The sequence below is a fragment of the Pteropus vampyrus genome, unplaced genomic scaffold, assembly GCF_000151845.1.
Source record: "Pteropus vampyrus isolate Shadow unplaced genomic scaffold, Pvam_2.0 Scaffold205, whole genome shotgun sequence".
Lineage (NCBI taxonomy): Eukaryota > Metazoa > Chordata > Mammalia > Chiroptera > Pteropodidae > Pteropus > Pteropus vampyrus.
The window spans coordinates 1,646,809-1,659,090 of NW_011888986.1; the positions used below are offsets into that span (position 1 = coordinate 1,646,809).

The window sequence follows — 12,282 nt, forward strand, 5'->3', positions numbered from 1 at the left end:
AACCTTAATCATGCACCCACTCTGGGCCTCCTTTGTGGAGCCAGGGGCTGCAAGGCTCTGTTTTATAAGGAAGGTGTCTCAGATCATTAGGTAGTAACTTCCTAAAACGGGGTTGTAGCACTTGTATTGCATTGCTGGAATGAGGTTAACTTACAAAGCATTCACTTACACTTAAAAGGAAAAAAAAGGGCAATTAAAATAAAGCTTGTTGCTCTTTTCCTTGGTTGCTTGAGCTCAAGGCCTTTGTTAAGGGTTTGAGCAGACCAAGGCATGGCCTACTCTACTCACCAGGCCAGGGTAGGGGGCCAGAGTCTTGGTAACGACACTGTCGTGGGTATCTGCTGTAATGCGCTGGCAGTTCCCATTTTGACATGAAGGTGTGGAGTGAGTCCTAGCCAGAACAAAACTGTGTGAGACAGGATCAGAAGAGGAGATTAATTTGATAGGGATCTGCAGGAAGAATTTTCTTATGGATAGCCTGTAGGACCTTCTCTGTGAAATGCTGGGTGGCTTAACTATAAATGCACAAGCAGCGTTACCGTCAGAAGTGGAAAGAGGGCTTGTTTTCTTGTTGCAGGGTCTGTGGACATCTACAGCATGCCAGAAGGGAAAGCGCATGTGGCCCCTACGGGAGAAGCCCCTACCTACGTGAACACCCAGCACTTCCCACTGCAGGCTGGGCCATCTGCCAGCAGCAGTGCAGAGAGCAGCCCAAGGAAGGACCTCTTTGACATGAGTGGGTTTCCATTTGCCTCTTGTTTTCTTTTCTTTTAAGTTGGTTTTTGACACTGCCTTTTATTGGAAATCTGTGCAATTACTGATTTTCCGGTAGCTGAGTTTTAATTAACAGTGATAACTACCTGCACTCTTCTGGGTTATGAGTGGGATTTTCAAGGTTTTGAACTTGGCCAGCCTCTGCTTTGAGATTATAACCCTTTCTGTAGTCCAGAGACGAAGCAATCTCCCTCTCTTTTTGGCATTAACTTTCCTCTTGAAAATCTGCACATTCATTGAGACAAAGAGTATACATAAATAAATGCACTCATTTATTTATTCTCTTAAATATTAATTGGCTATTGTGTGCCAATTGCTGTCTCAGTTGCTAAGGATGCCAAGATGAAGTGCTATGGTCACTGTCCTTTGCAGTGCTCTCAGTCTGTTGATCAAGACCAACATGTAACCAAGAAACTACAGCACACCCCTCTTGTATGCATGTACCTCCTTCTCATTTTTCTCTCATTGTTTCTCTCTCCCTTACTCCTCTCCATTGAGCATCTAGCATGCATCATATACCATTCTATTTACTGGGATATAGGGGAAAACAAAATAGGCAAAGTCCCTATTCTTATGGAGCTTAAATAATCACTATATATTACCAGGTAGTGACAAGTGCTCTGATGAAAAATAAGACAAGATAAAAAGAGAGACAGGAAACTACTTAGATAGCAATATCGTGAACCATAGACCTTCTGCTTGTTGAAAACATTGAGAAAATTAAATCATCCATGAACTGATTAATGGAAGTAAAAACTGTTGTTAAGGAATTTTGGAAGAATTTCTCAAGCTCACAAAGAGCTCTATATCCCCCCAATTTTTTTCAAATCCAAAATTACAGGCTAAAGAAGGAAGGAGACTAGCATTTAACAAATTTCTACCATGTGCTATGCACTTATTATTTTATTTAAGTTTTGCAATGGTCCTACAGGTAGATACTATTGTTGCAGTCATATACCATATAAGACGTTTGTGTAAACTACAGACCATATATACACCAATGGTCCCATAAAATTATAATGGAGCTGAAAAATTCCTGTCACCTAGTGACATCATTCCTGTCTTAATGTCATAATGGTACAATGCATTACTCACATGTTTGCAGTGATGCTAGTATAAACAAACCTGCTGTGCTGCCAGTCCTCTGAAAGTACCATCTATGTTTGTATAAGTGCACTCTGTGATGTTTGTACAATGGCAAAATTGCCTTACTACGTCTTTCTAAGAATATATCCCCATGTTTAAGCAACACAAAACTGTTATTATTATGACTATGACCATGACTATGACTATAACTATGACTATGGCTATAGCTATGACTATGACTATGACTATGACTATGGCTATAGCTATGACTATGACTATGACTATGACTATGACTATTACTATCCCTATTTTACAGATGAGAAAACAGAATCCTAGAGGTTAAGTTATGTTACTACTGGTAAAGGCAACCTTGCCAGTCACACTTGCTATTTGCGATATTATATGTGAGTGAGGAGAGGGTTGAGTCCTTTTATGATTAGGAGGCACCATGATAACAAAAATCTATTTTTCCTCAGCCACTTTAGTTTCCCAGACACCGAACTCCCATTCTGACTTACAAAAGTCACTAGAACCAGAATAACTGTAGATTCTCCGTGTTTGGAAGCACCTTAAAGATCATCTAATCCAATCCCTTCACTTAAAATAATGTGGCAACATCTTAGGTGGTATGATGTTACTGTCCCAAGATGCAGAGCAAAGTAGTGGCTCTCTGAGCCTCTGCTCCAGTTGTAACAATGTCTCCCAACTGCAGTTTAGTTATATTTGTCATCAGACAGTTTTACTGTTTAATTTATCCAGTTTACCAGTGATTTATGGCCCCAGACCCTGAGGAGAGTTAGACTGAGCTGGAGTTTAAGATGGAAAAAATAAAAATCAGAGCCACCATTTTCTTATCCGGCAATTTTTACTACTGCTCCCAAAACCAGAAAAGAGGAGACAAAAAGAAGAAAGAGCCCTGGGAGGCAGTAACTAATAAAAAGTATGAAAAATAAAGGCAGCAGTCTAAGTTGTTTATCTTGAACCACTGGAGCTAAATAACGATTGTGCTGATGGCAAAGGTAATGATGGTGATGATAGTGGTAATGATGATGGTAATGGTGACGATAATGACGTAGAACAGTATAATATAAATTTTAACTACTCTAAGTAATCAGGAAAAAGATAGGATAAAAAAATCAAATTTTAATCAATAGTTTTAACTTCTTTTTCTCTCCAAATATGTAAATGATTTAGCAAGTGTCAGAATGACTTTATTTTGGTTTTATTTTTTCACCTCACTTTTGCCCACCCTCTACTAACAATTAGTCTTATTTTACAGCATTTGTTGACTATTTATAGGGTCAGAACTATATCCGAAGAACAATGTTGGACTTTGGGGATGTACTTGAGCCCAGGAGGATGCAGTTCTTGTTCTTGTGGCGCTTGCTTTCTATTGGGTTAGCAGTGTGGTCCTAAATAATCATTATAATACTGTACACTTGCATAGCACTGCACAAATTTTTCATAGTGCTTTTGTACAATTATGTTATTTGAAAATTGAACAGATTTAATTAGGCAGATCTGGTGACATCTTTGCCACTGATATTTTTTGTTAGAGCAACAGTCTTACCATTCACTAATGCCCTGTGGCAAGAGGTATGTTCTGAAGGGCCTGAAGTCAAGCTCAGTCCTAGACACTTACACAAGAACCTTTTCCACAGGGAAACAAGTGAAGGTCAGGGGAAGGTAGGGCTCCTAACCTGGGGCAAGTCACAAAAAAGGCACCCAACAAATGTCATTTTCATTCTCTTTTAAAAATTTACTCAATCCAAAGATTTTGAAATAAACACTTGATAGGTTTTGCACAAAATCAAAACCTAGCAACTTGTGTTTCCCTTTGTGTATTTCCTTTGAGACTGGCAGGCTTTTATTCAGAAGAGAATATATTTGTTAAAGAGGCTAGCCAATGTTTCAGAGAAAGTAGATGGTGTGTAACATGCATGGCCTCCTGCAGCATGCAGAACTGAAGTCATTCTAACCAGCTTGGGTGTGTTCGAATACTTGGCATGAGGCACAATGCCCAGCTGCCTTAGGAAAGCAGACTTGTCATGCCAGGATTTGGGCTTTGCTTTCAAATGCTTGTTATGATGAGTCTTGTTGTATTATTAGCCTGTGATTTGTCTCCAGTTCTTTATTCTGGTAGAGTTGCCTTTGCATTCCCATTCCTTACATTGTACTGCTTATCATTTGTTCTTCTTGGATTGACCTTTTGCTGGCAAATGCTATTGACAGAACCTTTTGAAGATGCTCTCAAGAACCAGTCCATAGGACCTGTGCTGAGCAAAGCAGCATCTGTGGAGTGCATCAGCCCCATCTCACCCAGAGCTCCAGATGCCAAGATGCTGGAAGAGCTGAAAGCAGAGCCTTGGTACCAAGGGGAGATGAGTAGGAAGGAGGCAGAGGGGCTGCTGAAGCGAGACGGAGACTTCTTGGTCAGGAAGAGCACCACCAACCTGGGCTCCTTCGTTCTCACTGGCATGCACGATGGCCAGGCCAAGCATCTGCTACTCGTGGATCCGGAAGGCACAGTGAGTACAGGGCAACTGCTTTCCTTCCTTTACCCACATGTGCCTGCTAAAGTCCTGACGGCACTCCTCCAGGACTCTGAGCCTAAGCACAGGGGACTAATGCTTTCAGGCCAGAGCTGGGCTATGGGAGTCCATGGTCAGGACCCTCTGCAAGTTGTAAAACTTGGAAAATCACCAGAGCCCAGGCAAAAAGACTTATTCTTGTGTCGTTTAAAATAAATACAAAAACTGATGAAGTTTTTCTCCCAAATACACTGATATGGCACAAAGGAGTGCAGTTTTTAATATTTCTCTCAAATACCTCTAGAAGATGAATCATAGGTTTTCTTTGCAGGTTGTAGCATGGGATGAAGCAGTAAGTAAACCCTTATTCATCAGTCTCGTGGTTTCCCAATCAGAGAAGTAATGCCTCATGACAGCGAGTTCAGCAGTACAATTGTGTCTGAATAATTCTGTATGTTTGACTGAATAGCCCATCTTCCAGTCAATAACTAGATTTGACTTCACCCTGGCACAGTCCAAGAAATGCTAAGTTTAGTGAATGTAATTATATTAAACTAACCATTGAGTAAATTTCAGGATTGTTGTTTAAAATCTTTTATCCAGTGAAAACAAAGAAGCAGGTCGAGCTTTCTAAGCAGTGGTTGAGAACACTGCATTATTTTGATTGATAGGTAGGGATGAAGGATTAGTCTTCAGCTGTACGTGGTGAACACAATTTAACATTGTATGTTTGGAGAAGGAGTGGTGTTGCCTGAGATGATTTGTTACCTCAGGTGTCTAGACAGAATTAGTTGCCCACTAAACTTAGCTTTCTAGACACCATCTCTCCACCTCCTGTTCTCCTCTCCACCTGGGAAACCATTCCTATGAATATAATGTATATCTTTCCAATTTACCGTCTTTCGTTGTGTGTATTTTCTTAAAATATATGGGGAAATATACATAATTTGTGTTTGTGCATTTTTAGAAATTTGCAAACATGATATTGTTCCACAAATTCCATTTCATTTCTTTTTTCCCCCCTTTGGTACATTTTTGAGGTCTGTCAAAGGTGCCTTCTGTATACTGAAGAGTTACTTGGGTGGGCTCCCTGAGAATCCCTATATACATGGTCTGCACATCACTTCCTGAGCTCTCTAATGAAGAAATGAGGCACTGAAAGCACACTATAAACACTTGCACATGTTTACCCTTGTACCTAGGACAATCTCTCTGGGGCATATTCCAGGAGTGGAGAGTTTTTGGTCATAGGATATACATGCATTTGATTTCACTAGGAGTTGTATTTGCTTCCAGAGTGGCTGCACTACCTATGTGCTCAGTAATAGAGCATGAGAGTGTCCCCCTCCTCCTCTTTCTTTATATCATCCCTCTAGATTTGCTTATCTGGTATGAGTGAAGAGTGAAATGATGTGTCATTTTGCCATACAATTCTTTGATTGCACTTCATGCACAGGTTTCTCCTGTACATTTTATGTTCCTATCTTTTCCCCATGTGTCTCTTCTAATCTTATCGGGCTTTCTTGTTGAGTTTTTCAGCCATAGAATTTCCGTGTGTACTTCTCCCAGTTTTTACTTATCAGATAATTTTCTCTGAGACATTCTTCATCAAATAGAGGTATTTCTTTGGAATATAGCCAAATCCATCTATTTTCTTCATTACATTTTATGTTTTGAGTTTTAAAAGATTTCCTCACCTACAAATGACATATATACTGTATTCTGTTATATTTTCTCCTATTAGCTTTATAGTTTTATCTTTCACAGTTGCATTTCAATTATAACTAAAGTTACATTGGAAGATGATTTAAGATAAGGACCCAACATTTTTTAAATCTCCATGTAGTGAGCCAACTCTTTTATCACCATTTGCCAAATAGCGCATCTTTTCTTTGTAGTACTGATGATCCTTCTATGACGTACTAAGTTCTCTGTGTCATAGGCCTGTTTCTGGCCTATCAATTTGTTCCATTGATCTGACATTTTATTCCTTGTGCAACTACTACACTATATTGATCATTATGTCTTTCAAACTGTCTTAATCTCTGGTGGTATGAATCCTTCCTCTTATTCTCCTTTTTACAAGTAGACTTAGCTATTCCCAGACCTTTATTCTTCTTTGTTGTGATTTTAGATTCACTTCATCAAGTTGTCAAAAAAATTAAAAATGCTGGAGTTTTGATTGGACTTTCATTGAGTTTATAAATTAATTTTGGAAAAGCTGACATTTTTTCGATATTAAATCTTCATATCCATTAACATGGTATATGTCTCCACTTATGTAGTTTATAAGATGTCCTCGGTTAGAATTTTAAAATTCTCTTCAGAAAGTTCTTCTGTTTCCTTTGTTAGGTCATTTCCTAGGGTGTCTAGTTTTAGTTGCTGTTGTATGTGGTATGTTATTTTTAGTTAATTTTTTTTCTCAACAGTTATTGCTGCAGGGAGAGAAATGTTGTGTGATCTTGTGCCCAGAAATTTTTCTGATTGCAGTGGTTTTACTGGAACAACAGTCATGCCATTGTAAATACTGACAGTTTTTTCCCTTGCCTTCCAATTCCTGTCCTTAAATGTTTTCACCCCACCTTGCTGACCAGCATGCCTTTGAGGATTGGCATGCTTGTTTTGTTCCCCGCCTGAATAGGAATGTTTGAGATTTCATTCTATTAAAATTGATGAAGGGCTTCTGGTCAAGATGGCGTGAAAGATAGACTCTGTACTTGCCTCCTCTTACGACCACATCAAAATTACAATGAAACTACAGAATAATCATTATTGGGAGTTGCCTGAGATCTGGCTGAATAGAAATTCTACAACTAGGGACATATATAAGAGGCCACCTCAAGACTGTTAGGAGGGGGTGGAAATGCAAAATGGGCCAGTCCCACAACTGTATGTGGTGGTTGAGAATCAGGGGGGATATCTTGGCTGCAGAAGTCTCTCTGCAGGAGTGAGGGATCATGACTAAATAGTAGGCTCCTCAGCCCAAGGTTCCAGTGCCAAGAAGTCTCCACAACCTCTGGCTGTGTAAATCAGAATAGATTGTGGCTGAGTAAGACAGAGGGCTATGGGAGTCACAGATGCTCCTCTTAAAGGGCCCATGCGCAGACTTAACCGCTAATGAACTCATTCGCTCTGAGCTTCAGTACTGAGGCAGCAGCTCAAAAGCACCAGGGATATATGAAGAGGAATTGAATTGTCTGGCTTCACGGCGAGAGCTGGAGGGGCAGCTTTCCCACAGATAGAAGTGCTGGCAGTATTTGTCAGTCCTTTGTTGACCCTTCACCCTTTCTGGAGTGCGGATGCAAGTGGCCATCATATCTGAGCTCCATCAACACTAGTTGTCCTGCCCTGGTGATTCCCAGACCCAGGCCCTCCCAACTTGTGGATCCACCCAAGTTGCTTCCAGTGATTTCTTTTTCCTTTTTTTTTTCTTTTTTCTTTCTTCTTTCTTCTTTCTTTCTTTTTTTTTTCTTTTTTTCTTTTTCTTTTCTTTTCTTTTTTTTTTACAAATGGTGGGTCTTGGCTCATGCTGCGGACTTTCCTAAAAATCTCTCAAAGTTTTGCAAAACCCAAACGAACATCATCTAACCTTAGTGTGTCCCATACTTCTTTCTGAGCATCCCCAAGCCCGGCATTAGCAGCAGCTGGCCTCAGTTCTTGGCTTGGCTTCTTCAGACATCTCTAAGCCCAGCACAGATGTCAGTCATCTCTGGATTGCTTGGTGACTTTTGCAAGGTGGCCTAAGAAGTGCATAGGCTGCGACTGAGCTTGGCCTGCAGTGAGGCCCGTCCCAGGAGGCCCTTGAGCTGATACACCTAGTGGCCTGCTTCGACTAGAACCAGAGCACCACCTAGGGATGCATCTGAGAATGACACATCAAAAGGGCATCTTGGGTGGCACCAGAGCCCTGCTAAAGTGAATCACGCTACATAGGGTCGACCCCTCACTGGCCAGTCCTCATAACAAATCAGCCCAAGGGTCAGCCACTCTCATTGACATGCAAATAGCATGCAAGGCTCAACTACAACAGGAGGGTACACACAACCCATACAAAGACACACCTTGAACACTTGGCTCAAGTGACCGGGGAAGACTGTGCCACTGGACCCCACAGCACACCTACTACATAAAGCCATTCTACTAAGACTAGGAGACTTAGGAGCCCTACATAATACATAGTAACAAAAACAGGAAGGCAGCCCAAATGGAGAGACAAAGAAATGTGTCCCAAATGAAAGAATAGAACAAAGCTCCTGAAAAAGAACTAAACAAAATGGAGACAAGCAATCTACCAGATGCAGAGTTTAAAACACTGGTTATAGGATGCTCAATGAACTTAGGGGAAGAGTAGATAAAGTCAATGATAACTTTAACAAAGAGAGAGAAAACATAAAAATGGAGGCAGAAAACAAAAAAGAATGAGTCAGAAATGAAGAATACAATAACTGGAATGAAGAATATATTAGAGGGAATCAACAGATTAGATGAAGCGGAGGATCAAATTAGAGATTAGAACATAAGGTAGCAGAAAACACCCAATCAGAACAGCAACAAGAAAAAAGAATCCAAAAAAATGAAGATAGTTTAAGGGGCCTCTGGGACAAGCATAACGACATTCATATCCTAGGGGTACCAGAAGGAGGAGAAAGCAAGGAACTGAAAACCTATTTCAAGAAATAATGATGGAAAACTTCCCTAACTTGGTGAAGGACATAGACATACAACCCCAGGAAAGTCAGAGAGTCCCCAACAAGATATATCCAAAGAGGCCCACACCAACATACATCATTGTTAAAATTTGAAAGGTTAACGATAAAGAGAGAATCTTAAAAGCAGCAAGAGAAAAGCAATTGGTTGCCTACAAGGGAACTCCCGTAAGACTGTGAGCAGATTTCTCAACAAAAACTTTGCAGTCCAGAAGAGATTGGTATAAAATATTCAAAGCAGTGAAAACCAAGGACCTACAACCAAGATTACTCTACCCAGAAAAACAATCAATTAGAATTGAAAGACAGAGAAAGAGCTTCCCAGACAAGAAAAAACTAAAGGAGTTCATTGCCACCAAGCTAGTATTACAGGAAATGTTGGAGGGACTTCTTTAAGAAGAAGAATGAAAATGTACCAAAAATGAATGATAAAGTGGCAATAGCTACATAACTGTCAACTAGTATTTAAAATAAAAAAGAGCTAAATGCTTCAATCAAAAGACAAGATGGCCGAATGGGTAAGAAAACGATACCCTTACACATGCTGTCTTCAAGAGACTCACTTCAGATCCAAAGACACACACAGACTGAAAGAAAGGGATGGAAAAAGATATTTCATAAAAATAGAAATGAAAAAAGTCTGGAGTAGCAATACTTAGACCAGAAAAAATTAACTTTAAAACAAAGGCTATACCAAGAGACAAAGAAGGACACAGTAATTTCTACTGCTGGTTATTTATCTGAAGAGACCCAAAATACTACTTTGAAGGGACATGTGCATCCATATGTTCATTGCAGTATTATTTACAATAGTCAAGATATGGTGGCAACCTAGGAGTCTATCAGTGGATGGATGGATAAAGAAGAGATGATACACATACACAGTAGAATATTACTTGGCCATAAAAAATGAAATCTTACCATTTGCAGCAACATGGATGGCCCTATAGGGTATTTTGCTAAGTAAAATAAGTCAGATAGAGAAAGACAAATGCCATATAATTTCACTTACATGTGGAATCTAACAAGCAAAATAAACAAACGAAACAGAAATACACTCATAGATATAGAGAACATTTTGGAGGTTTCTAGATGGGAGGGGGTTGGGAGGTAGGTGAATAAGGGGAAGGAATTAAGAAGTACAAATTGTTAGAAAATAGTCATGAGTATGTAAAGTACAGCTAAGGAATATAGTCAATAATATTGTAATAATTATGTATGGTGTCAGATAGATACTAGATTTCTCAGGGTGATCACTTTGTAAGTTATATAAATATCGAATCATTATATTGTACACCTGAAACTAATATAATATCGTATGCCAACTATAATTAAAAAATAAAAAATTTAAAAATATTCTGAAAAATGATGCAAACATTTATGTACCTGATATAAGAGCACCTAAATATACAAAGCAAATATTGACAGACATAAAGGGAGAAATCAACAGTAATACAGTAATTATAGGAGGCTTTAACATCCCCTTGACATCCATGGATAGAAATTTACAGACAGATAATCAACAAAGAAACAGATAAATTTAACTGATATTTTTAGAGCATTTCACCCCCCAAAAAGCAGAATATACATTCTTCCAAGTGCACATGGAACATTTACCAAGATAGATGACATGTTAGGCCATAAAACAAGTCTCAATAAATTAAAGAAGACTGAAATCATATCAAGCATCTCTGACCACATGATATACAACTAGAAATCAATTACAAAAAGAAAACTGAAAAACGTACAAACACATGTAGGCTAAATAACATGCTACTAAACAATAGATGTATTAACAATGAGCTCAAGAGAGAAATCAAAAGCTACCTTGAGACAAATTAAAATAAAAACACAATGACCCCAAATCTATGAGACACAGCAAAAATAGTTTTAAGAGGGAAATTTATAGAATTTATAGCAATACAGACCTATCTCTAGAAATAAGAAAACTCTCAAAAAAAAAAAAAGTTAATCTTACACCTAAAAGAACTAAAAAAAGAGCATCAAACAAAGCCCAAAATAAGTAAAGTAAAAGGAAGAAGATAATAAAAATAAGAGTGGAAATAAATGAAATAGAGTAAAAACAAACAAACAAACAAACAAAACAACCTCAATACAAAAGATCAATGAAACCAAGAGATAGTTCTTTGGAAATGTAAACAAAATTGATAAACCTTTAACCATACTCATCAAGAAAAAAAAGAGGACCCAAATAAATAAAATCAGAAATGAAAGAGGACAAGTAACAACTGACACTACAAAAATACTGAGTATTATAAGAAAATACTACAATCATATGCCAACAAATTGGACAATCTGGAAGAAATGGATAAATTTCTAGAAATATACAATCTTCCAAGATCGAATCAAGAAGAAACAGAAAATCTGAACACACTGATTGTTACTAATAAAGTTAAATCAGTAATCAAAACACTCCCCAAAACAAAAGTCCTGGACAGATGGCTTCATGGGTGACTTTTACCAAACATTCAAAAAAGAATTAATACCTATCTTATTCCATTATTCCCCAAAATTGAAGAGAATGGAAGGCTCCCAAGCTCATTTTACGAGGCCACCATTATCCTGAATCAAAACCAGACAAAAACATTATAAAAAAAAGAAAATTACGGGCCAACATACCTAATGATCATAGATACAAAAATCCTCACAAAACATTAGCAAAGCAAATTCAGCAATACATTAAAAAGATCATATATCATAATCAAGTGAAATTTATTCCTGGGATGCAAGGTTGGTTCGATATCAGAAAATCAATTAGCATGATACACCACACAAACAAAAGAAAGAATAAAAATCATATGATCATATCAAAAGATGCAGAAAAATTGTATGACACAATCCAGCATCCACTTATGATAAAAACTCTCAGTAAAGTGGGAATAGAGGGAACATACCTCAATATAAGAAAGGCCATAAATGACAAACCCTCTTCTAATATCATTCTCAATGAAGAAAAGTTTAAAACACTTTCCTTAAGATCAGGAACAGGACAAGGATGTACACTTCTATTCAACATAGTGTTGGTAGTCCTTGCCATGGCAGACAAGAAAAATAAATAAAAGACATTGAAATTGGAAAAGAAGAAATAAAGCTGTTGTTATTTGCAGATGACATGATATTGTATCGAGAATGCCTAAAAGATTACACTAAAAAGAAAAAAAAAA

At 38.2% G+C, this 12,282-nt stretch overlaps 1 protein-coding gene across 1 annotated transcript in view; it reads left to right on the forward strand.

Annotated features, from left to right (window-relative positions):
- The window catches only part of SHC3 (SHC adaptor protein 3), a 159,638-nt gene that overhangs the window by 112,572 nt on the left and 34,784 nt on the right, over positions 1-12,282 (forward strand). Inside the window, exons 10-11 of the mRNA XM_023537949.1 lie at positions 578-736; positions 4,093-4,388. Coding sequence (XP_023393717.1) covers positions 578-736; positions 4,093-4,388 — 455 coding nt within the window. The remainder of the gene's footprint in view (positions 1-577; positions 737-4,092; positions 4,389-12,282) is intronic.